Source organism: Tenrec ecaudatus, chromosome 12 (assembly GCF_050624435.1).
Source record: "Tenrec ecaudatus isolate mTenEca1 chromosome 12, mTenEca1.hap1, whole genome shotgun sequence".
NCBI classification, from domain to species: domain Eukaryota; kingdom Metazoa; phylum Chordata; class Mammalia; order Afrosoricida; family Tenrecidae; genus Tenrec; species Tenrec ecaudatus.
The window spans coordinates 20,026,074-20,049,925 of record NC_134541.1 but is presented as its reverse complement, the minus strand read 5'-3'; the positions used below and the strand labels follow the sequence as shown (position 1 = coordinate 20,049,925).

Here is a 23,852-nt window from a genome sequence, read left to right as displayed (position 1 = left end):
AGGGGGTCTGAATATTTTTAGTGAAAATCATTCAACCTCCAAGACTCCATTACACTTTTGTTTTTCAAAGTGTCAAAAATACCTCCCTCGGGTTAGAGGCGGAGAGGGATTTGCCTACGAACTGGGCAGCAGGAAGGGATGTTTGAGGTCCCTGGAACTCATATGTCTGATTGGATTTGAGGTTCCATGTGTTTTCAAAATTCATAGGACCATACCAGAAGAAGGATGTTATAGCTTATCAATTCAGAAATAAAACCAAGAAGTCCCCGGAGCTTTGTGATGATTACTGACGACCTGATTACCTAGCCTGGTGCTTGAAGCGTGGCAGTGCGTACAGAGGCAAGGGTCTTTGGCGAGGACTCCGCCTTGGTACCCAACACAAGCCTCTCATCCAAGGAGACTTCACGAATGGGTAGACATTATGGATTTCAGTCTAGAAGGTGCGACGAGGCAGAATTGGCCAGATGGCAGTGTGTTGAGAGTTTTGCGTTTGGTATACAATCCCTGGCAAAGGCTCTCAGGTGTGGTAAAGTAGAAGAAAGCTAGTGAAAAAGAGGAAGGCCTTTGACCCCATGGATTGACAGCGTGGCTTCAACAACGGGCTCAAACGGAACAATGGAGAGGATTGCGCAGGACCAGGCCGAGTTTTCTTTCCCGTTATCCGTAGGGTCGCTGTGAGTCGGAAGCGACTGGACTGTACTTGACAACAACACACTCTCTATTATAAAAATGTTCTGGACGACGACACTCATGTCTTGAGACTGCCCGTGTGCACTGCATGCTGCTAATTTCACTCAGAGATGCTGTCTGGCCAGGGATGGCCCTGGCAGAGGCAAACCTTTCAACAAATGCCTCCTTCCGTTCTGAAAAGCACACGCCTTCGGGATGACAAATGTGGCCAGAGGAGGCAGGAGGGGGTGACTAATGATGTCTACTCAGAGTGGCATCAGGAGAGCAAATATTATTGCGCGCCATGTCACTAAATAGACAGTAATTTACGAGTTCTGTGGTGAAGCTAAGAAGAAAATCAGATCGACGCGAGATGGGAGCATTTGTCTGTGACAGAAGCTTTGATCAAGGCAGAAGAGTTGTGTGTGTATCTGTGTGTAGACTCACAAAGCGCTTCTTGGAAAGGCCCAGTAAGGAACCAGGGACGCAGTCTTTCTTACAGGACACAGTGAGGGCCAGTGGTTCTCAAACTCTCTCGTAGGTTCATTTTGGTTCAGCCCCCTGCTGAGAACTGGCATTTCCACCAGGGAATCAGAATCAACATTTTCACCAGGACCCCAATTGTTTCCTGCAGGAGGATAAGAATGCCACAGGGCACCTGGGTATTGTCAGGTGCCTTCTAGTCCGTTCCCACTTAGAGCAAGCGACTCTGCACAACAGAACCAAACAGCCCCGGCTCGGTGCCACGCTCACAATGGTTGTGTTTTTTAGCACATCCTTGCATCCGCAGCGTCAGTCCGTGCTGTGGGTCTTGCTCTTTGTCCCTGTCCCTCTGCTTTACTGAGCATGCTGTCCTTCTGCAAAGGCGGTGGACAGAGCCTGCTTTCCCATGCAAGGTTTGCCTGTGTCCGTTTCTCCTTTAAGTAATACTGCCTCCCCCTTAATCCTTAATCATGTAAGGTTTTTTAATAAGCCTTTGAAAATTCACTTCAGTGAGCATTTGGATTTATCTAAGGTGTTCCTGATCTTCGGGGAAAGAAATACATCTGGCCCTGTCCTTACTTCAAGAACGCTTTAGCTATTTGCCTCTGGCTCGTCCATCCTTGAGCCTAAACTTTTGAATCATTGGGGGAGTGACGGGGTGGGAGGCAGGCACCCCTGTAGTCACAGACTCCAGTGCCTTCCACATACTGTCTCCCATTGCACGCTGTCTCGGAACGAACAGCTCTGCGCCCAACGTGACGTCACCAAGGGTGGTGGTCCGACTACGAGCGGCACAGTCAGTGCCTGGCTACTTCTGCTCAAGAAAACCACAGAGAAGGGTGAAAGATGCCTATTTCTGCTTCCAGTCAGTTTTAGTCTTCGTCTCTCTTCCCAGGCAGACACCTATGCTTCCTTTCGAAAAGCTGGCTGGCAGCAGTTCGCGGTTTAAAAATACAATGGATTTGCCTTTTGGTGGTTGGCGTTCAACACACACACAACAGAACATACCAGAGGACTTCGAAAGGTTCAGGGAAAAAACGCCATGATCTTTTCTTTCCATTTTCCTGTGAACCTTTCGGAGCCTTGATGGCCTAGTGGGCTATGTGTTGGGCTCCAATCCCCAAGGTCAGCAGTTGGAAACCAGGTTCGACATGTACAATTCAGCAACAAGGATTGCATTGTTCATCTTGGGCCAGCACGTTCACCCTTCTTGTCTGAGCTGTTCCTACCCCTTAACACACACTCGCTGCCCTCTAAGCTCAGACTGTTTGCTTGTTTGTTTCCAAGCATTGCTGTTCCCACCATGACGCATGCCATTCCTGAATTTTGTTCTCTGAACCTGCTTTTCAATTTGGCTTGGCTTTGGCGAGGTCTCACTTGGTTGCCCTTGGCAATAACAACTGACCAACGAGAAAAAAATATAAGCAAAATAACAACAACAATAAAAACCCAATCCTGGCCCTGGATAGCCCTTGCTTGTATGTCTCCAGGGCATTTTAAGGAGAGTCTGCAGGGTAATTACATGTGTGGGGAGGCAGGGTGCTCCCTTCAAAGCAAGGGCTTTTATTTTTTCCTTCTTTGCTTTCCATGGCCAGTGCCTAGAACAGTCTACATGCCAGATGTACTGTGTCACTGTTGTCCTTAGGTGCCATGGAGTCGGTTCTGACTCACAATGACCTTCTTTCTGTACAACAGAACGAAACAGCGCCTGGTCAAGCCATCCTCATGATGGTCCCCATGCTGGAATCAGCGTGTCCATCCATCTCCTTCAGGACCTTCCTCTTTTTTGCAGCCCCTCTGCTTTACCAAACACGACGTCCTTCTCCAGGGACTGGTCTCGCCTACAACATGTATTGGGTATACAGAGGACCTTCACTGTTTCTGGTTAAATGAATGCTTGTAACGTACCCGAATGTATATCCTAAATTTCAGGATTACATGTCAACTGTGCAATCCAGCATTTTGAAGAAGAGGAAACGGATCCAGAAAGGGAAGAGTCTGGATCAAGACCCAGCCAACTCATCTGGGGCAGATTGAGCACCAGGTCAGGAACCTCGGTCGAGGGATGTTTCTGTGGAACCACCTGAAAGTTGTTTCCATGGGTAGGACAAGGCTTCCTGCATTAAGGACAGTATTTTTAAGTGGCCCAATAAACATAGGCTAAAGGACGTCATTTCTCCCACATGAATTCTTTCCTGGTGGAACAATTTCCCAGGCCTAAATTCAAGGGCTGCTCATGCCTTTGGAAATGACTCATTTTTCAGTTATTTTCATCTATGGCAGGCAGGGGTGACATAGGCAGGGGGAGCCAAGACTTCTTCCTTTGATCATGATGAGGGTCCAGAGTGGGACAAAATTGATGTCCTCACTCCTTATTTGGGCGTCTGTCACTCATTCTTCATCCGCTCTCTACATCTGCGCTCCTCTGCCCAATGAGGACTCAGAGATGACTGTCCAGGGCCATCGACAATGGGCTGTTTTGTGACTCTGTTGGTAACAGAGGAAGGAAACCATGGTGGGAGAGGCAGAAGGTGTTCCTGGATGGAGCTCTGAGCAGAGACAAGGTGCCACAGGATGGCCTGAAGCATCCATCTCCATGGTGACACCTGACCAGAATGCTGGTGCCCACCTTCGACACAGATGACTGGAAAGACAGTGGATGGCACTGGCTTCTCCCCACAAAGCTCATCTGCACGCATGTCCTCCCAGAGCTGGAAAATGAACAAATGTTTGCTCTTCAGCAGGCTGCATCATATCCCTCACAGCTGTTCCTTGTTGCCTTAAATAGTCTTAATGAAGCTGTAATAACCAGATACCTTCTGGTCGTCCTACTGGTCTCATTCCATTCATGACGATGACAGATTGCCTGCATTGGATGGGCAGGATCGATGCTTGTCTTCCTTCTCTCCATCACAGAGTCATTTCCGCCGTGGCCCCTCATTTCGCCAAACCTACCACACTTCTTACAAGGATGGCCGGTACACACATAAGCCCATTCTCCTCTACCAGCGACTTGGCATGTAGTTGTTGGCAGGCTTAGAGATATTTTTAAGCAAAGAAGGTCGGAGTATTTGGGTAAGGAAACGTGTAATGGGCGTGGGGTCAAGGTGGGAGGGACACTGTGCTCCAGGGTCACATGCAGGAGCCTTTAACTTTAGTGTGGCAGAGTTCCATCAAGGATCCCTGGTGGTGTAGTAGTGACTCGTTGGGCTACTAACTGCAAGGTCAGCAGGGAAAAATCACCAGCCACTCTACGGGAGAAAAGTAAGATGGGGCTCTCTACTTCTAGAATGAATTACAGTCTCAAAACCCTCAGGGCGATTCCTTCTTGTCTTACAGGGTTGCTATAACTCAGTGGTTCTCAACCTTCCTAATGCCACGACCCTTTAATACAGTTCCTGATGTCCTGGTGACACCGTATGTGGGTGTATCTGCATGTGGGTGGACCCTCCTGGAGACACATAGAGGAGTGGTGTCTGGGTTCCTAAGACCATCAGAAATATGGTCTTAGGTGACCCCTGTGAAAGGATCATTTGACACCCCCCCAAAGGGGTCATGACCCACAGGTTGAGAACCATTGCTGTAAGTTGCCATGGTGACGTGTCAGTGAGTTAGAAGTTTTGGTGTTCCATCCGCTAGAGGTCAGGGTTGGCAAGTGACTTTGTGGGTATCCGACGTGGCTTGCACCAGGTGTGGTGATGGACCTCAGACCCTCTGGGAGCTTTGTGGGTCTCCTTAGACCCATGGCTCTCAATTTCAAATGCACATTGGAGTCCAGTGGAGAGCTTATATAACCCTAAAGCCTGGCTTCCTACCCTACCCCTCCCTCTCTCCTCCTGGACCCCCTTTCCCACTCCTGAATTCTGATTTAATTTTTCTGATGCATGGACATTCCATTGTTGTTGGCTTTTGTCTTTTTATTGTTTAAACTTCGCCAGGTATTTTAGTGTATGTTCAAGATGGAAAACTTCTGACAGATCAGATCTGTCTGGTCAGAAATTTACCTTCAACCCAAAAGATCCAAACCCCCTGTCATGGAGGTGATTCTGACTCATAGTGACCCTCATAGAGCGAACTTCTGCGCCTATAAATCTTTATGGGAGCAGATAGCTGGAATTTGCTGCCAATTTTGCTGTTAGAAGTCCCAGGCTTACCCGGGTGCATCACTAGGGCTCCTTCCAAAAAACACGCTCAGCGCCATCAGGCAGATTCCTACTCATCATGACCCCATGGAGCAGAGACTCACTCGAGTTTCCAAGGCTGTAAATCTTTCCGGGAGCAGAAAGTCTCAACTTTTGGCTGGTAGATTCAAACTGCTGATCTGTGGTCAGCAGCCCAACACTTAACCCATGGCACCACTAGGGCTCCTTAGACCTTCTTGAAGCTTTAGGAGCTCCAGGCCTCTGGCCAATCACAGCAGTTAGGACTTGAGACATAACGACAGAGGTATGGCCTCAGAGTCAGGTCTCGCTGTCCCACTGGCAGTACCACTCCCGCAGGCAGTGCCAGGTCAGGCCAATGGGTTCCTGCTTCTTCTCAGGGCATATTTAACAGATGAGCTCCTTTACCACTTGGACCAACCCCTTCCTCCTTGTTGCCTAAATATGTAGACTGAGGAACCAAAAGAGGGAGTGGCCTGGATACACAAGGTCACCCAGATCATTAATGAGAGGCAGGATTTGAATCCAGCTGTTTTGAATCTCAGACCAGGATACTTTACTTCTAATCATTAAGCTTTAACAACTGAAGTTTTCAAGCCCAAGAGAATGAGCTGATTTGATGGTTCTCCAAGCAAAGAGTGTGTGTGCGCAGGGGAGGGATGCCTTGTCTGGGCTTTGGGCCCAGTATCCCCCTTTGGTTACTCATTGTTCCCCTAAATTACTGCTCTGGCCACCTACCTGCCTCTGCTCTCCCTGCTGTGATCTACCCAGACAGCTATATCTGAAAAGCAGATGCATGTTTAAACATCCTGGTTCAACCCTTCGATAGCTCCCCATGGTCTACTCCCTGGAATTAAATCCAGACTCCTTAGCCTGAGGGATGATAGTCCACCCCTTTATTGCCCCTGTGGACAGTTTGGGCCTCATCTCATTCCACGCCCCCTCTCATAATTTGTGCCCCATGAATATCCAACTGTTCTGGTTCCTTAGCTCTCTCCGTCCTGCCCACCCCTGTGCCATAGCTTATTCTAGTTCCCAGCCCTGGTTATTCCCACTCCTCAGACCTCCATTTACTCTTTTCCATGAAGTCATTGCATCCTCAGCCCCGACAGAATGTACCCCACCCTCCCAGGTGACCACAGACCTCTGGCTTTACCCTGATTCTCATGCTTTGCAAAATGTTGACATGCATGGTTTGTATGCCTGTCACCAAGATCAGAACTTCTAGCCAATTCATTCTGATTTGATTCCTCCTCTCTATGAGGAATCAGTAGACTGGATGGCGACCAGTGAGTGTGAGCTGAGAATGTATCTCTCCACCCCAGATGGACAGAATGGGAGCCTGCAATTGAAAAAAAATTAATTGAGGGCTTGTACAACTCATCTTAATCCATGCATCCATCCATGTATCAAGCATATTTGTACATTTCTTGCCATCATTATTTTCAACACTTTTTCTTTCTACTTGAGCCCTTGGTATCAGCTTCTCATTATTTTCCCTCCTTCATGAACCCTTGAAAATTTATAAATTATTATTTTTTCATGTCTTACACTGACTGATGTCTCTTCACCCACTTTTCTGTTGTCCAGCCCCCTGGGAGGGGGTTATAGGTAGATCATTGTGATTGGTTACCCCTATTTCCCCCCACCTTCCCCTTACTCTCCTGCTATCGTGACTCTCAACATTGATACTGAGGGGTTTAGCTGTCCTGGATTCTATGCTTCCAGCTCTTATCTGTACCCCTGTACATGCTCTGGTCTAGCCAGATTTGTAAGGTAGAATTGGGATCATGATAGTTGGTGGAGGAAGTATTGGAGAGCTAGAGGAAAGTTGTATGTTTCATCGGTGCTATAATGCACCCTGACTGACTTGTCTCCTCCCTGTGACCCTTCTGTAAGGGGATGTCCAGTTGCCTAGAGCTGGACTTTGGGACTCCACTCCATAGTCCCCCTCATTCACAATGATATGATTTTTTGTTCTGGGTCTTTGATGCCTGATACCTGATCCTATGGACACCTCATGATCACACAGGCTAGTGTGCTTCTTCCATGTGGTCTTTGTTGCTTCTCAGCTAGATGGTCGCTTGTTTATCTTCAAGCCTTTAAGACCCCAAAGGCTATATCTTTTGATAGCTGGGCACCATCAGATTTCTTCACCACATTTGCTTATGCACCCGCTTTGTCTTCAGTGATCATGTTGGGAAGGTGAGCATCATGGAATGCCAGGTTAATAGAACAAAGTATCCTTGTGTTGAGGGAGTACTTGAATAGAGGTCCAATGTAGGAGCCTGCATTTTAACAAGAGCCCCAGGTGATTCTTACAGATTCTTAGAGCACCCCAGAATTGGTGTAAAAATGTAGCTTCTGATTCTGAGTCACTTTAGGACTCTTGTTAAAAAAGCAGATTCTGAATCTGAGCATCTGGGATGGAAGGGCAAATTCACAGCAGGGGCTGGTGCTGAGGGATGGAACCATTCTAATGCCCTATATTCAAGCAAGGTTTTAATATTACTTTATGTCAGTGTCTCCCAAAGGTTCCTCCCCCAGTCCAGGCCTCTTTCTCAAGTTCCACAACCATATTGTCCAACTCTGTATTTGACCTATCTGCTATGTCTAACAGATGTCTAAACTCAACAATGTGAACTCATACCCCCCCCCCACCGCCCCACTGCCCTCAAGTCTGCAGCATCCTTGTCGCAGTAGGGGGTAAGCCCATCTTTCTGGGTCCAAAGCTTTGGGGTCACTCTTGATACATTTCTTTCTCTTGCCTGCCATGCCTTATCATCAGCACCAGTGGCTCTCCTCTCAACTATCATCAGGCATAACCACTCCTCAGCCCCTCCCTGCCTCACCTTGGCTGGAGTCGCCCTTGATTTTCACCTGGTTTACTGTAATGGCCGCTTCATTGATCTCTCTGCTGCGTACTTGTCTCTCAACGTGGGAGCCAGAATGAGACTTCAGCATGAGGTCAGGTCATGCTACTTGTGCTCTCAGGGCTCCGCAGAGGCTCCATTTCACTCGGTGTCAAGACCGCAGCCTTTGTGATGGTCAGGTACCCTTTATTTCTGCAACGTGCTCCTAAGTAACCTTTACGTAACCCTTGCTCCTTCCTTCGTGCTGTCATCTTGACCTCTTTCTCCTTGCACCTGGCAGGGTGTTATTACTCTCTTGGTCTCTAACACTCTTCTCTGCATAGAGCAACTCATTGAACTTGGCTTACCTCTCACCTTCTCACCCCGGGACTGCCCATTCTGATTTACTTAATACAGGTGCCTCCCTCCCTTTATCTCCTACCTTCCTTTCGTGATCTCCTGTTTCTTATTCCATGACCGTTAGGGCAGATTCTATTTTCTAAGGATCACACGACTCAGTAGTTTCTGCTCTACATGCTTCCGTAGAGCCTCTGAACTGACACACAAGGCGTGGAATATGATTTCCTTCCCCTAGGTCAGGGGTCGGCAAACTTTTAAGACGGAAGAGCCAATCTTCTCCTTCATAACAATTTAAAAATTATTCAAGAGCCATAAGTAGATTTTCAGAAACAAAGGAAACCTGAAGGAGAGCCTCTAAGTCCTGCGATCGTTTTGTTTTTTCATTTTACTTCATAGCCACATGTTCATACCGGAAGAGCTGAGCATGGTGTGCAAGCGGCAGTGCGCCCACCTCTGCCCCGAAACCGGGGCGGGTTTTACTTGCTTTGAACCAGAAGCGTAAACAACACTAGAAGAAAACATACGTCTGTCTTGAAAGAAATCCAGCCAGAACGTTCCCTAGAAGCAAGGATGGCAAGGCTTCTTGCCACATACGCAGGACGTGTTGTCAGGAGAGAGCCGTCCTTGGAGAAAGACTCATGCTTCACCAAGTAGGTCGGTGAGAAAGAAAAAAGACTCTCAAGGAGATTGATTGACGCAGGAGCTGCAGCAATGGGCTCGAACACCACAGCTGTGAGCACAGGGCAATGCTCTGGTCTGTGAGTTGGAGCTGACTCGATGGCACGTAGTAACAACAACAACAGCCACCTGGTAGAACACCATGGAAGTGATGCTCTGACTTCTGAGACAGCTCCCCACCACGGTAGCCGTGATGACCAACCTTTGGAGTGCCGAGCCTTCATATGAGAAAGAAGTTAACAGTCCTGAGCCCACCAGTCTGTGAGGAAGCCCATGCCCCGCCATCTGAAGACACGGCCTGTAGGTAAGTAGTCCAGCTGAGGCCCAGCTAAAGGCCTACACTGATTACAAGACCTGTGCGTGGGAATGCATTCAGATGTGGTCCCTTTCCTCAGTGAGGCAACAGATATTAAAGTAGAGACAATTCCTGACCCCTGGAGCTAATCAGCCCCATAAATTGGCTGTTTTGTGTCACTGAGATGGGGGGCACTTTGTAAGACAGTGCCATGGCTTGAATTGTGTTCCTCTCACAATATGTGTTGTAAATCCTACTATGCCTGTGGTTTTAGGCCCATTAGGGAACAGGGGTTTCTTTGGTATGTTAATGAAGCTGTGTTCCTGTCGGCTGCCTTTTAAGTCAATTGCTTTTAAGATCTAAAGAGTAGATTAAAAGGAGCACCCAAGACAGCACAGGTGGGGAGGACTGGTGCTGCCAACCAGGAGGGAGGTCTCCAAGGAGCAGGAACTGCAGAGACCGTCCTTCCTCCAGAGGTGACAGCATGAGAAAGTCGGTGCCTTCAATTCCTACTCCCCTAAACCCTTAAAAAGGAAATGTCTATTTCTCAGAAGCGACCGTGTGTGGCAGTCCTGTTAGTGTAGCTCTCGACGGCTAAGGCCCACAGCAAACGGCGGTTTTCACCAGCGAACACACTTGCTGCCTCACAGGAGTTACTGGTCTTGAACCCTGCGGAGCATTGCCTGTCTTTCTTACTAGACGACAGGCTTCATGAGGGTTGGAATCTCCCTTGTTACATCATAAGCTTCACTGTTGAATCCCATATGTCTAGGACAGTCCTTGGCAATAGTAAATACTCAACAATATGGTTTTGGCCAAACGAGTGATTGCAGAGCTGAATTGAGAGATAGAAGGCCCAGCCTCCTCTAGTTGAGAAGGCCCTTAACTGCCAGCTTTTCCAACCCACGCATTTGGCTGAAAATCCCGAGCTTGATAGAAAGGTAGTGGGTACGAAAAAGAGCACAGAGTGTGTAGAGACAAACACAGGGCTGGAAGTCCCCGAGTCTGGTCTTCACAATAGGATACTGAGTCTTCAAGGTCTATGACCCTTATGCTCAGGAAGAAGATTCTAGACATCACAGGAGCCTTGGGGAACAAAGCCCGATCCAGCCATCTTCTCGGAAAGGGTACTAGCACATTGTGGAATCCTTTCATTAGGCAATGTTTTCCAATTAACCCCCAGTTAATTAGAAAATGCTGCTAACTATGAGCTAAGCTTTCCAGCCAACTGATTAATATAATTTGAACTAACTGGGGGCCAGGCTAGCCTGAGCTACTTAGAGATGTTTCTGGAGACTACTCCAGGGATGGAGAACTAACACATGTTCTCTCTCTCTCTCTCTCTCTCTTTCTCTTTCTCTTTATAAAGAGAAGCTTATTTCCCTGCTAGAAAGTATGGAAACTAGACACAATGAAGAAATTAAACAAACCAACCCCAAACCCACTGTGCAAGGCTAAACATTTTCAAACATGATATCAATTAAAACAGAATGGAAGGAGATGTCCCCAAATACTCAACTGAATCCGTATCCCTCCTTTCAAATCTTAGATGGTGAGTTCTTAGGACAGTGCTTCACGGTCTTGGGCTGCTTGTCTCCCTTTCTGACAAGTCACACATCTTCCTCAGACTTCAAAACACTTTAAATGTCCTAAAGAAACCCCTATAACACCACTGAGAGACCACACATGACTTTCTTGCTAAACAGCATATGCTCACTTGGACAGCCTCTCCTCCAAAAGTCCTGCCTGCGTGGGTACCCCCCAGGGACAGTCTTCAAAGGGCTGGCCCCCCCAGGGACGGTCTTCAAAGGGCTGGGCCCGTTCAAGCCCGAAGTTTTCCTGATGGAAGAAATCAGACCCTGGGATGGCTGGTGATGAGATCATCTCAAACATCCTGCAATCTCCTTCCACCTTTCTCTCAGCAGCCTGCCAGGCTTTGCAGACCCAGTCCATGACAGATGCGATTGCCCTTAGGTCATATTTGAAATTAACTGCTGGTTTGCCTGAGCTGGTAATCACTCACGCGCATTGCCATCAACTTTTGGTTTTCGTAAATGTGTCAGACACGGCCCATGCCACCATATTTTACACTACCATCAAGTTTCCGGACCAGACGGTCCTTAGAAATCGCTTTATCCAAACTCCTCATTCAACTTATGCCAAGACCACTCACACCGGGTCCTGTTTGTCTATCCAGCTCCCTACACCCCTGGGCTAGTGCAATTTTCATGACCTTACCGGACTGCTAATCTATGATTTGGTAAGCTCTTTCTCAGAACATAGCCATCTGAGAGATCAACTTAGCCTGCACTATCAAGACTGCAAAATGTCCGTCACCTGAGCCAAAGGGTTCCCACTGCACAGGGGGGAAAGAGAGGCCAGCAGACCTCAGGTAATGCAAGGCATTTGTGGGAAAAACAAACAAACAAACAAACAGAAAACTGGTGTGTGTAATTCAGAGCTTGGCATATAGTGGATGCTCCACAGATATTTTGGGAAGCAAGGAGGGGAGGGAGAGAGAGGGCAGACAAAAAAATGAAGAAAGAAATGTTTACTGTGACAGCTGGCTGCAGCTGGATGGAGAGCCACACAGGAAGGCGGCAGAATCCCTCCTGGGAACAGAGCTGCTCTCTGGTTGAGGAAAACATTGTAATGAGTTTTTCCTTCTGGTTTATTTTATTTTTGTTTGTAAAAGGTGAGGCCCAGTGAGCAAGATCTGAAGCCAAGGAGCGAGGTAGAGAAAGCAAAATTGTTCTAAAGTCACTGGCATCTGGGAGCCCTTTTCCTGGCTGTTGGAAAGGGGAGACTTTGGGGAGTGAGAGGAGTGGAGAGAACGGCCAAGATGGTGGCATGTTCGGAGGACTTTCCAGGACGGGAAGAGACAGAGCTGTGTGGAGACCCTTCCCTTCCCTTGCTGCCATCGTCCTCTGCTCATCTCAAATCTCAGAAGCACGTCCTCGGTGGAGAGACGCACGGTGCGGGCGTGAGCAGAGGGTGGAGAGAGAGAGATGCCGGTAGTCACTGCCGAGGAAGTATTGAGTCCGAGGACTGAGAACCGAACGGAAGCATGGCTATGGGGCCAGAGGTGGCCAGGAATAAGTAGGCCTCCCAGAAGCCATTGGGAGGAGGGATGGTCAGGGGTTTCAACAGTGGGATATTGAAGGGAGCGGTGAGTCCACGTGGGCAGAAGTATGAGGGGTAACTGGGCAATGGAGAGAGAGAGAGAGAGAGAGAGAGAGAGAGAGAGAGAGAGAGAGAGAGAAAGGAAAAAAGGAAGCTCTGATCTTTCAGCACAGTGTTTCTCAAAAATAACGTGCAGACCAATCACCTGGGGTTTGGTTGCCATGCAGGGTCTGCTTTGGTAGGTCTAGGGTGATGGCTGAGATGCTGCCTTTCCAACAAGCTCCCAGGTAATGCTGCCAAAGCTGGGCCAGGGACCACATTTTCAGTTGCAGGGCTTTAGCCCACAAATAGGCCTCTGAACCTGCCAAGAATTTTCCCCGAGCGCTGGTGTCTTACCTCATATTCCTCCTTGAACCCGTAACCCTGGCCTCTCTTCATCTGGGTGATGTGCTGCAGCAGGTCAGCCACCCGGATGGCAGGCTGGAACTGGTCCCGGGGGTAGCTCATCTCCACAGGGTCGCACGTCCGGTAGGGGTGAGTCTGGATGGTAAGGGTGGGCTGGGACAGCTCCCCACGGCTGCCATCTGCTTCAAAGATAAGGAGGTGGAACACACTGTCATCTGTGGACTTGGCCTTTGCCTTCCCCTTCCCCAGCTTGGCCTGAGAGGGTCAATGGGAACTGACTCAGAATTTGACTGATTCAGGAAAAGGAAACCCCGAGGCTAGCTACACACTGCTCCCCTGCCATGGCAGCCAACCCATGGATGAACCAATCGCCAGCTCCTTTCTCCTTCCGGGGTCAGGTGGATGGAGCAAAAGCGAAGTTCCAGGTTGGCCGTCATTCCCTACCTGTCTGAGTCTTTCCTTCAGTGATGTTGGCTAATCCCAGAACCGTTAGAAGACAGACAGGTTAGAGATTGGGGGAACCCTCCCATCTAGCACACAGGCTGCCTGGAAATAACCTCCACTGCTTGTCCTCAGGGGAGGAGCGCCTCCGGGCTCTGGAGATGCAGGCCAAGCCTCTGCTTCTGGTCCATTCGCCTGCATCCCTGCGGTCTGGTTTGTCAGGGTGTTTCCTTTGGGTTGTACAGTGGAAGGAACAGGAGCCAGCCTAGGGCCTCAGGCAGTGGGGGACAGGGACCTCGATGCTTCTAGCTGTTTTCTCCAGCTATGGGGTCTGTACATTAAGCCCAGTCCTACTTGTGCTTACTTACAACTACTCATCAGTAATGAACAACTTCACTGTTTTTACCACATCTGATATGGCAAATTAAAAAAAAACCATGTACAACTGTTTACTACAGATGAGAAAGTAAGCATATGTAAGCCTGTGCTTACCATGCTTAGTGGGTACTCTGTTGCTGGCTCAGTGACAGTGGTCACCTGCTCCCAGTTGTCAGTGTTCTCCATTACTGAGCATCATTGGTCCAGAAGCATCTCTCTGAGGCACATTGGAGTCGAGCTGCCTGAAACGCTCACCTGACTCCCGCCAGAGACTCCATCAGAGCCATGCCCACGCCTCATCTGCTTCATAGACTCTCTTCTTGCTTTTGGACTAGACTCTCCCCTGATGAGAGTAGTTGATAGCCAACGAGTTTCTCTGTCATCTGTTAGTTTGGCTGTGCTACCAACTGATGCCTACTCAGATTGGGTTTGGGTTCCTCAGGTCCTCCTGGAACCAGTCAGCCCAACATCTTAGCCCAGCACCTCCCTGCCAGGCATACATTGCCAATCTTCAGAGGCCAGAACCCTCTAGGTTTGGTCCCTCTGACCCTTGGCCAAAGATGAGCCACCCTGTCTGGGCCCTGACTAGCCGAGAACCAGCAGACTGCTATCTCCCACTCAGATGATTTCAGGACTATACAGCCCAGGCCATGTTCAATTTCTGGGAAGCTTAACATATATCCCTAATTTTATGCAACCTTTCATTTTGAAATCCATGTTCCCTTGAGCTTGCCTGTCTCTCCTGTCACAGTAATCCAGCAGACACAGCAGCGTCTTCTGTAGGCAAAACAAATTCGACTGCGAGGTGACAGCAGGCGGCAGGACTATTTCTTGTAGGAAAGGGTCCAACTGCCATCCAGTTGATTCCAACTGATGGCAGCTCTGTGTGTTTCAGAGATGACTTTGAGAGTAGATTCCAAGATGCCTAGAGATGGGCTTGAACTTCCAGCTCTATGATTAGAAGGTTGAGCATTTCACCATTCACCCCACCCAGAGATGAAAGGAAAACAGCATGGGATGGGATATCTGGAATATACTTTCCGGAGGGATCGATTTGCCTAGTTTGTCTAGGCCTTCCCTAATCTGAGCACTAAAATCTGGCATTTGGGAACCACATCCAGCCTGGACAAACCAGGGCAGTTGGTGGTCCTAATGTGTGCACCTAATGTGTACATAAGGAGTAGGGATTGTCCTCATTTTTTCATCCCTCCCTCTGTTTGCCCTTATCTATTAGCTCCTCCAAGGGCTAACTTATCTGATTGATCCAACTCGAGACATGGATTCGGTCTCACCTTACTAGTGGGTGGGTGGGGGTCACTGTAGGCATAGCATGGCCTCTAACATCCTGATTCGATGTGGTAAGAAAATTGACCAGGGCACGCCTGGCCCTTTGGGACCAGTTGAATCACTTTGAAAGATGAACTGAATGATCTACAGCAGCAGTTCCCAACCTGTGGGTTGTGACCCCTGTGGGGGTCGAATGACCCTTTCACAGGGTCACCCAATCGATAACAGTAGCAAAATGACAGTTGATGAAGTAGCAACGAAAATAATGTTATGGTTTGGGGTCCCCACCACATGAGGAACTGTATGAAAGGGTCACGGCGTCAGGGAGGTTGAGAACCACTGCTCTAGAGAATGTAGATGTGTACCCAAGGACACAGCATCTAGACAAGATGTTAGCAAACTCTTTCTGATCACACAGAATAGCTCTTCCTCTCACCTGGGACTACAGGTGACAGGTATACTCGCCTTCCCTAGAGTTGCTTAAAGGCAGCAATTGGCATAACATACTCCGTCATGCCATGTGATCATGTGTTAGACGTCCTGAGACACCAGGAATTAATGCCAGGAACTCTGGGAGGCGCTGGCAGTGCAGAGAGACATACAGTTTCTAGCGTCGTGGCTGGATAGTCCAATATGGAAAACAGACAGGAAGGACCAGGCAAACCCAGCAGCAGAAGATTGAGAAGACAAGGCGCCATCAGCCAAGAGCAAGGAGATACCGATGGAGTAAGGGCTTCTGGGTGTGCAATGGAAGCCCAGCCCCGCCGTGTGAAGCAGATCCAGGAAGACTGGGAGCGGAATATGCATCTTCAAGCCAGTGAAGCTGTTGAAGGATTGCAAGAGAATTTCTCTTCTTTGAAAGAATCACACCTTGCCACCTAGGGGGCCCAGCTATCTTGGGTCTGCGGTGTGCCTCCTGTGCATACGACTCCCCTGCTGGTGGGGTTGGGTGGCGAAGAAAGGGGTCCTTAGATTTGTTGCTCTGGGTTCGACATTTCCAGAGCCCATGGAGAGGCTGATCCAGAGTCAATGACCAGAGTCCAGGGAGTGCATCCTCCTTCCACCACCATCACATCAGGGACAGATGTCTTCAGGGACTCATGGTCTTCTAAAGGACATGGGATGCAGGCTTCCTGGGAGACAGGCTGTCAGGCAAAGGCAGGCTGACGAGGAACGGGCGTCTTGCAATTTTTGCGAGATTCCAAATGTTTCTCAAACTCAAATAGCTATCAATATGGGTATTTCCCCTAAACACGTTGCTAGACAGACCGTAAACTTGATGTCAGCAAAACTAACAGTGAGATGGAAGAGAAATGCGTCTGCAATTGAGCAGCTTGAGATGTTGTAACATTTGTAATAATGTCCATGGCAGGGCTAATGATACTGTGAGCACTTGGAACCCAGGGATGCTCAAGGTTTATTAATTCACGTAGTTGGACTCCCTTTTCCAATGCTCTTACCTCACCTATTCCGTTATTAACCTCCGATAAGGCAGAAGTGAGGCCTTTTATCACACCCCATTTCACCAGACGCACTATACTTAATTTTCCATCATTAGGTTTAATGAAAACCCAATTTCACAACTCGCTTCTCTCAGGAACCTACAAGTAATGCTACGTTTTATCAGCCCCAATTAAAAAACGTTATGATGTTCCTATCGGAGAGGGAGCTTTAAAACTAATGTGCGATTCTGCTGCTAATTCAACAAGGGCGCTGGAGCTCACACGCTGCACATAAACCGTAACTCAAACCAGCTGGCCTAGGGAGAGAACATTTCTCTTTGTACCTCCTCCCCAGACTCTAACTTTTCATGCCCCTTCAGCTCCTCGTTTACGGGTCTTACATGTTTATTTATCACATGATAATATTTTGAATTTCCTTAGCACTTTTACGAAGCTGTTGTCCAAGCTTGTGAATTCCCTGGCAATCATGCTTTCACTGCCAGGGGCTTGCAGGGTGGGCCGAGGGATTTGGGGAAAGTGGATAAGGGGGTAACTATCGCCCCTCTTGCTTCTTCAGCCACACACGGTGTAGTTCTTCTACGCCCATTTTTCTCTCTTCCTCTCCTCTCTGCCTGTCCCCTTGTCTCTAGCCATGAGAAAACTTCCTCTCGCTGCAACCCCATATTTCCAAACACTTGCTAGAAATTGTCACTCCACCTGTTTAACAAATATGTACGGAGTCTCCACACTGTACAAAGCCCCGGGTCAGGTCCTGGAAGGCGGGGGAAGTGTGTTTGGAGAATGAGAAGCACAGCACGGCTCTTGCGGGTGTAGAGGAGACGAGCGATAAGGAGTGTGTGAAGGTGGGCAGGGAGGGGAACCACAGGAGCAGGAAGGCCATGTGCTGTAGAAGGAGGTACCACAGAAAGATTTCCTGAACATTAGGCACTTGGGCATCACCTTTGTGGTTATGGCCCGAGCTGTATACAGACAGTCCCCAGGCTACAAACAAGATCCTCTCTTGAATGTGTCTTTAAGTCCAATTCAGAAGAAAGCCAGACTAGGTCCACATGCACCCTACTTACCGTATATACTCATGTATAGGCCCATGAGTATACGCAGTTATTGTGGTAAAATCAGGTACTTTGACTGATAGTTGGGTCGGCTTATACTCAAGTGTATATGGTGACCTTACTTTTGTGCGGTGGAGTGATTAAATCCGTGACTTGAAGTTGCAGGTATGTGTAAACAAGCGACAGTGATCGCAATGAATTTGTTGCGAGTAGCGATTGGTTCAGTCTTTTCAAAGCAAAGGCACATTTACATAACATTAGAGGGCATGTGTGAGTATTGTACAGAAACAACATTAGCTCTTTCCAATCACTTTCTGTGAGGTTGGAAAGGTTCTCTGTCGGTATTGTCCAAGTTGGTAGCCATGTGGCTAGAGAGCTCATGAAATGTGACTAGCTTTACCCAAGAGTGGAGTTCTTTTATTTTGTGGCAATTGGATGTGTTTAAATTTAAATAGCCAGAGGAGGTGGACATAGACTACTTTAATGGGGAGCACAGGTGAAGAGAAAGAAAGAGACCCAGGGAGCGCACTCCAGAGTCTCTTGGTGGAGAAGGGCAGCCCCAGCCAGGCTCTACTATGAGTCAATGACATCATTTTAAAGGATTCTCACAGCAAGGCAAAGTCAAGCAAAAACAACAGCCACCCCTCCCCCCAAAGGGAGATGAATAACAGAAATGTGGGTGAAGGGAGACAACGGACAGTGTAAGATACAGAATAATAATAACACTATATACTTGATCAAGGATTCATGAGGGTGAGAGGGTGGTGGGTGGGGGGAAGAGATTATACCAAGAACTCAAGTAGAAAATTATGATGGCCACATATGTACAAATAGGCCTGACTAATGTATGGAATGTTGGAAGAACCCTCAATGAAATAATTTTAAAAGAAAAAAAGGGGGGAAAAGTGGGTTCAGATGTGTATCCACAACTTTCTAGCTATGGAGCCTCCAATAAGTTATTTTGAGCCAAAGGCTTTATTTATACTCAGTGATGACAGTGATGATAATATTATAACGATGATGAGGACAATGTTCATCTAAGCAAGTTGCTATAAGCGCTGATTTAATTAGGGATCCCACTGGAATAAGCCACAAGGGGGAACCTAGTTAGCAGTCAATGCCTCATTCTCTCCAACCCTTGTATCAAAGAAACCTGAACAAACCCCACAGGTCGCAGTAGCATTTCATGTGAGTGTCCACTAACCTAGTGTCCGTGTTTGGGGGGAATGTCCATTAGTTAACGAGCCTGGGGGGGGCGGTTCAGGTTTCCAGTTGGGCTGCTAACTGTGGTGTCAGCAGGTTGACTCACCAGCTACTCCTTGGAGGAAGATGAGGCTTTCTTGGAACCCAGTAGGGGCAGTTCTACTCTGTCTTTTAGGGTTATTGTGAGTCAGAATCAACTTGATGAGAGTGGGTTTGTTGGTTCATTCATTAAATTAGTCTTTCAAGCTAGCATGCGATTAGGCTTTCAAGTCTGCACGAAGGTGAAAATTTCCTCTCGTCAAAATTTCTTACAAATTTTCTGGAATTACCCAAAACCATCTTTCAACACAGGCAATTTTCCCTCCAGAGTGAGAAGAGATTGCCATTGCTTTGGTCAGGCATCAGCAGAAGTAGTTGGCTGTGTTTAGGAGCTGTGTTGTAAGAGCCATATGTTCCTTATTTTAGACTTGTCGGCAAGCATTAAGGAAGGTAAGGATCTATAGAGTGACTTGTGACCTCTAAGGAAGACCAGTCACATGCCCCATCTCATATCCACTCAAGGACATGCTCTCTCTGCATGTAATGGCAAATGGACTTACATTCTCCCTCTTTCAAACGTTTGACCAAGTGCCGTGAGCTGAGCTCGCAAGACTAAGAGTCAGTTGACTGTCACTCCACTGGGCCCACGTTCTAGACAGCTAGAATGGAGATCACGGAGTAGACAGGTGACAGTGATCTGCTTTCTTTGTGGAAGTATGGCAAACTCACCAGTCTGAAGGTTAGAAAGGAAATGCTTTGTCTTTTCTCATTTCCTTCTCCCAGTCTCGGGGGATCAAGGACCCTTGTAATCAAAGACTGGGGTTGGGGTATCTCCTAGGTGATCAAGCTCATCCCCTTCTTGGTCCCCTTCCCTGGAGTTTTTGACATGACAAGACCAAGAGGACTAACAAAGGCCTTTGTGTCCCAGGTGGTAGATTCAGTGATTAGGGGAAGAAACAAACAAAAAAAGATTGTGATAGGAATCATCACGGGGAAGGGGAAGTACCTTTTGAATCCATTGACCTTCTGATAAAGAAATCAATCCCCTCCCCCTTCCACGACCCACCCCCCACCCCAGCATAAACTCCTTCCACAATGGAAGTACTCACACCAGATGGAACAATGGTTATTTGAAACTCTACTTCAGGATGTGAAAATCTCTTAAAACACCTGCTAGGCTACAAGAAAGGGTTAAGGATGACAATCCACTTGCTCTGTTTACTGGCAAATACCAGGCCTGAAAAGCCATAACCCCAAGCTGGCAGTTTGAGACCATTAGTTGATCTGCTGAAGAAAGATGAGACGTTTTACTCCTATAAAGAGTTATCATCTCAGAAACACACGGAGAGCAGTTCTAGTCTGACCTGGAGGGGAATGAGAATCAACTTGATGGCAGTGAATTTGGAGAAAGATGAAAAAAAATTGTATTAAAAAAATCCCTGACACTTCTGGATGCAGAGAAAAAAATCTAACTTTCAAAGGAATGAAAAAGAGCCAATATTGAATGTTTACCCAATAGCCATCCCCTACCTTCTTCCTTTCAGAATAAGCCTCTAAATTTGTGTGGGTATGCACACACTCTCTACGTAACTTTGAGGAGAATGAGCCTATTACCAGATCTAGGGGCCAATCCTGATTTCCATCACCCAGTCAAGGTCTTCAGACATTCTTTTTAGCAGTGTTTGGCTTGTGTGACCAATGGCATGAGAGAGGAGTTCTACAGGAGGGTTCTGGAAAGCTTTCTCTGATGGTGGACATTCCCCTGAGTAGCCACGATGCTGTAACTGCTAACTCACCCTGGCACCCATGAAGGGAACCAGGTGGAGGGCAATGTCCACAGAAGATAGCAGAGGAAGAGATGGACCAGACTTTTTGACATCTCACTGGACCATCCCAGGGGTCTTCTCTAACACTTGCTTTCCCATTCTGTGAGATAACACACACACTCATTATTTAAGCCACTTTGATGCGGTGCTTCCTGTTACTGAGACTTTAACCTATACAATAAAAGATATAGAAGTGTGCTCTCCAAAACCCAAGTCAAATGCACTGTCATCGAGTCAGTGATGAATCATAGTGACCCTATAGGATGGGGTAGAACTGCCCCTGTGAGTTTCTAAGACTGTCATTCTTTATGGGAATAGAAAGCCCCATATATCTCCCTCAGAGTGGCTGGTGGTTCCAAACAGTGGACCTTGTAGTTAGCTGCTAATGGTATAAGTCAGTCATAAACAAAGACATATTTTATGATCCCACTTATATGAACAATCGAGAAGAGACATGTGTACAACGACCTAAATTTATTAGTGGTTATTAGGGATGGATGAGAAGGAGGGAGGAGGGAGATTTTATGCTTAGAGAACACTAAAGTTCTGTTAATGTTGATGATGTAATGTTGGGACTGGATAGCATCATGGTTGACCAGCAGGATGCATTTCCTTAGTGCTACGGAGCTAACTCTACCCAAGAAAACTGTTGACATGTCAAGCGTTTTGATACATATATATTTACCATAATCTTTTTTAATGTAACAAAACAAGGATGAACGAATTAAGTAAAATGATAATAAACAAGAAAGTTTTTAAACAATAAATCAGTTAGGAAGGTGATAGGAGACGATCCTTTGGGTGAGACAAGAAAGGAGTTTAAAGAAACCAAACTCAGGTGGCAGGATTAACCAGGCGTTCACATTGGGGATACATCTAAGCAACACAAGTAGAACTCGGCGGAGAATGAACATAAGAACCTGGCAGATGAAAAGCCCGGGGAAGGAGAACCACAACATTTATGTTTCTATCGTGTGCTCATGTGTGTTCATGTGTGAAGGCAACAAAAAGATAGTCTGGGGGGAAAAAGGCAAACACACATCTAAAAGACAGCTAATTGGTGTGACTGAAGAAGCTAAATGGGACAGAAGTAGAAATAAGGGAAACAATACAACAGCTCCCTGGCAGAATAAACAACCGAATCTTCAAGTTGATAAGACTTGTCTGTGTACAACTTAAAAAAATAGAGCCGACATCCCAATACAATGGTTTACTATTATAGATGTAGAAATACTCAGATAAACATCTAGGCTGGAAAATATAGCTATCTATAAAGGCCCAAATTCAGGCTAGCTGTGTCTTCTCTTGTCCAAGTTCAAATGCCAGAAAGACATAGAACAGAATTTTTGAGGAAAAAGTGCTGTGAGTCCATAATTATACATTGATACCAGCTGCTTCTCATTTCTGAAGCTTCACAGTGACAGCCACTGAGAGACCGATAGACAGACCTCCTTCCGCCTTGGAGTCCTGTTCCAGAGCTTGGGTAGGGAGCTGTGGAAACTAGTTACAGTTAATCATGAAATCCATGAAATAAAGGAAAACGGCCAACAGCAGATGAGAGGGAGCCATGTTACAAAAGGGCTGCCTTGGTAAACACTGAAATCTGTTCAACAGAGATATGAGTATATAAGTCATAACAAATATGATTAAACTAGAATCAACTAGAAAATGAATCCTTATCGATAAATTATGTAAAAAAAGAAAGAAACCTATAATTGGTTAAATTTTCAAAAGTTATCACTAAAATGCAGGAAGTGGGAACTTATGAATCACTAGAAATAACGGTCTGTACATTCCTTCCTTTATCATAATGGAAGGTCCATCTGAGCTAGCTGACTCTTAAAGAAAAGATCTAATTTCAAGTGTTTATATGTAGATGTGCATATGGGTATGGAGAAATTAAAGGTATCTAATAGACCAGGAAGGCCTGGTGGCATAGTGGTTTACAAGTTGGGTTGCTAACCTAAGGTCAACAGTTTAAAACCATCAGCGGCTCCAAGAGAGAACAATGAGGCTTTCTAATGCAGTGAAGAGTTACAGCATCGGCAGGCCACAGGGACAGTTCTACTCTGTGCTATAGGGTCCTGTGAGCCAGAATGGACTCCATGGCAGTGAGGTCAGTTTGGTATTAGTAGATAAAAGGGAGAGTGCATGCCTTTTAAATAGGAGTCCCATGCATAAGTGTGTGGGTCCATGTTGATACGACCAGGGACAGAGAGGATGTGCAAACCTAACATCAGCATCTCCAATCCAGTGGTACATCATGGAAAACACCACTGGCCCAACAAGCAGGCGAGAAACCGCTATTTCCATAATCCAGAACATATTCATCCCCGCGGAACCAAGTCAGCCCCAGTGAAGAACTTACAGGTAGGCAATAAAATATGAAGAATGGCAGCACATGGGAAGAAGCTATCATAAGCCACGAGGGAGCAAGTCGGCAGAAACAACACACAACACAATGCCCATCCCAAGGATGGCAGAGAACCAAATAATCAGGGAGACAATGAACTAAATACGTCCAGATGGAAGAAATAGGAAAGAGGAGTCAGGGACCGCAGGGGAAATGCAGCACATCATGGACAAAGATTACACTACTCAATTTGAGACGGTGCCACCCACGAAAACTGCATGGGTTCTGCTCTTTGACCCATGTCCTTTCGGGGAACTAATCTTGGAACTGTGGATACCAAGGCGGTAGATTTGGACCCGGTTTGATCCAGTTAAACCCTCCACTACTGGCTGAAAGACGGGTCGTTTAACCCTCCTGGAGGCACCACACTCCAAGTGACCATCTACGACAGAGCAGAACTGCCGCTGTAGGTCACTGAGACGAAAACTCTTTACATGAGTAGAAAGCTCATCTTTGTCCTGACTGACCTCGAGGTTAGCAGTCCATCTCGTAACCCACTCTTCCACCAGTTGCTATGAGTAGGAATCAACTTGATGACAGTGAGTTTGAGTTTTTTGAGAGGTACCCATGGTAGTTACACAATCTGTTGTCAATTTGAGACTATTAAGAGTGAAGAGGTGGCGTTTAGCCGGCCAATCAGGTTGCAGCTTGATGAGCTCACTTGGAGGCACTGAGGAGTTAAATAGCTTGCTGGAGGAGGGACACACGCACACTTTCTGCAAGAC

The 23,852-nt window shown here is 47.1% G+C and overlaps 1 protein-coding gene across 1 annotated transcript in view; it reads right to left on the bottom strand.

Moving 5' to 3' along the window:
• Positions 1 to 23,852, bottom strand: part of PTPRT (protein tyrosine phosphatase receptor type T) — an 890,723-nt gene that overhangs the window by 72,940 nt on the left and 793,931 nt on the right. Inside the window, exon 18 of the mRNA XM_075527730.1 lies at positions 13,017 to 13,207. Coding sequence (XP_075383845.1) covers positions 13,017 to 13,207 — 191 coding nt within the window. The remainder of the gene's footprint in view (positions 1 to 13,016; positions 13,208 to 23,852) is intronic.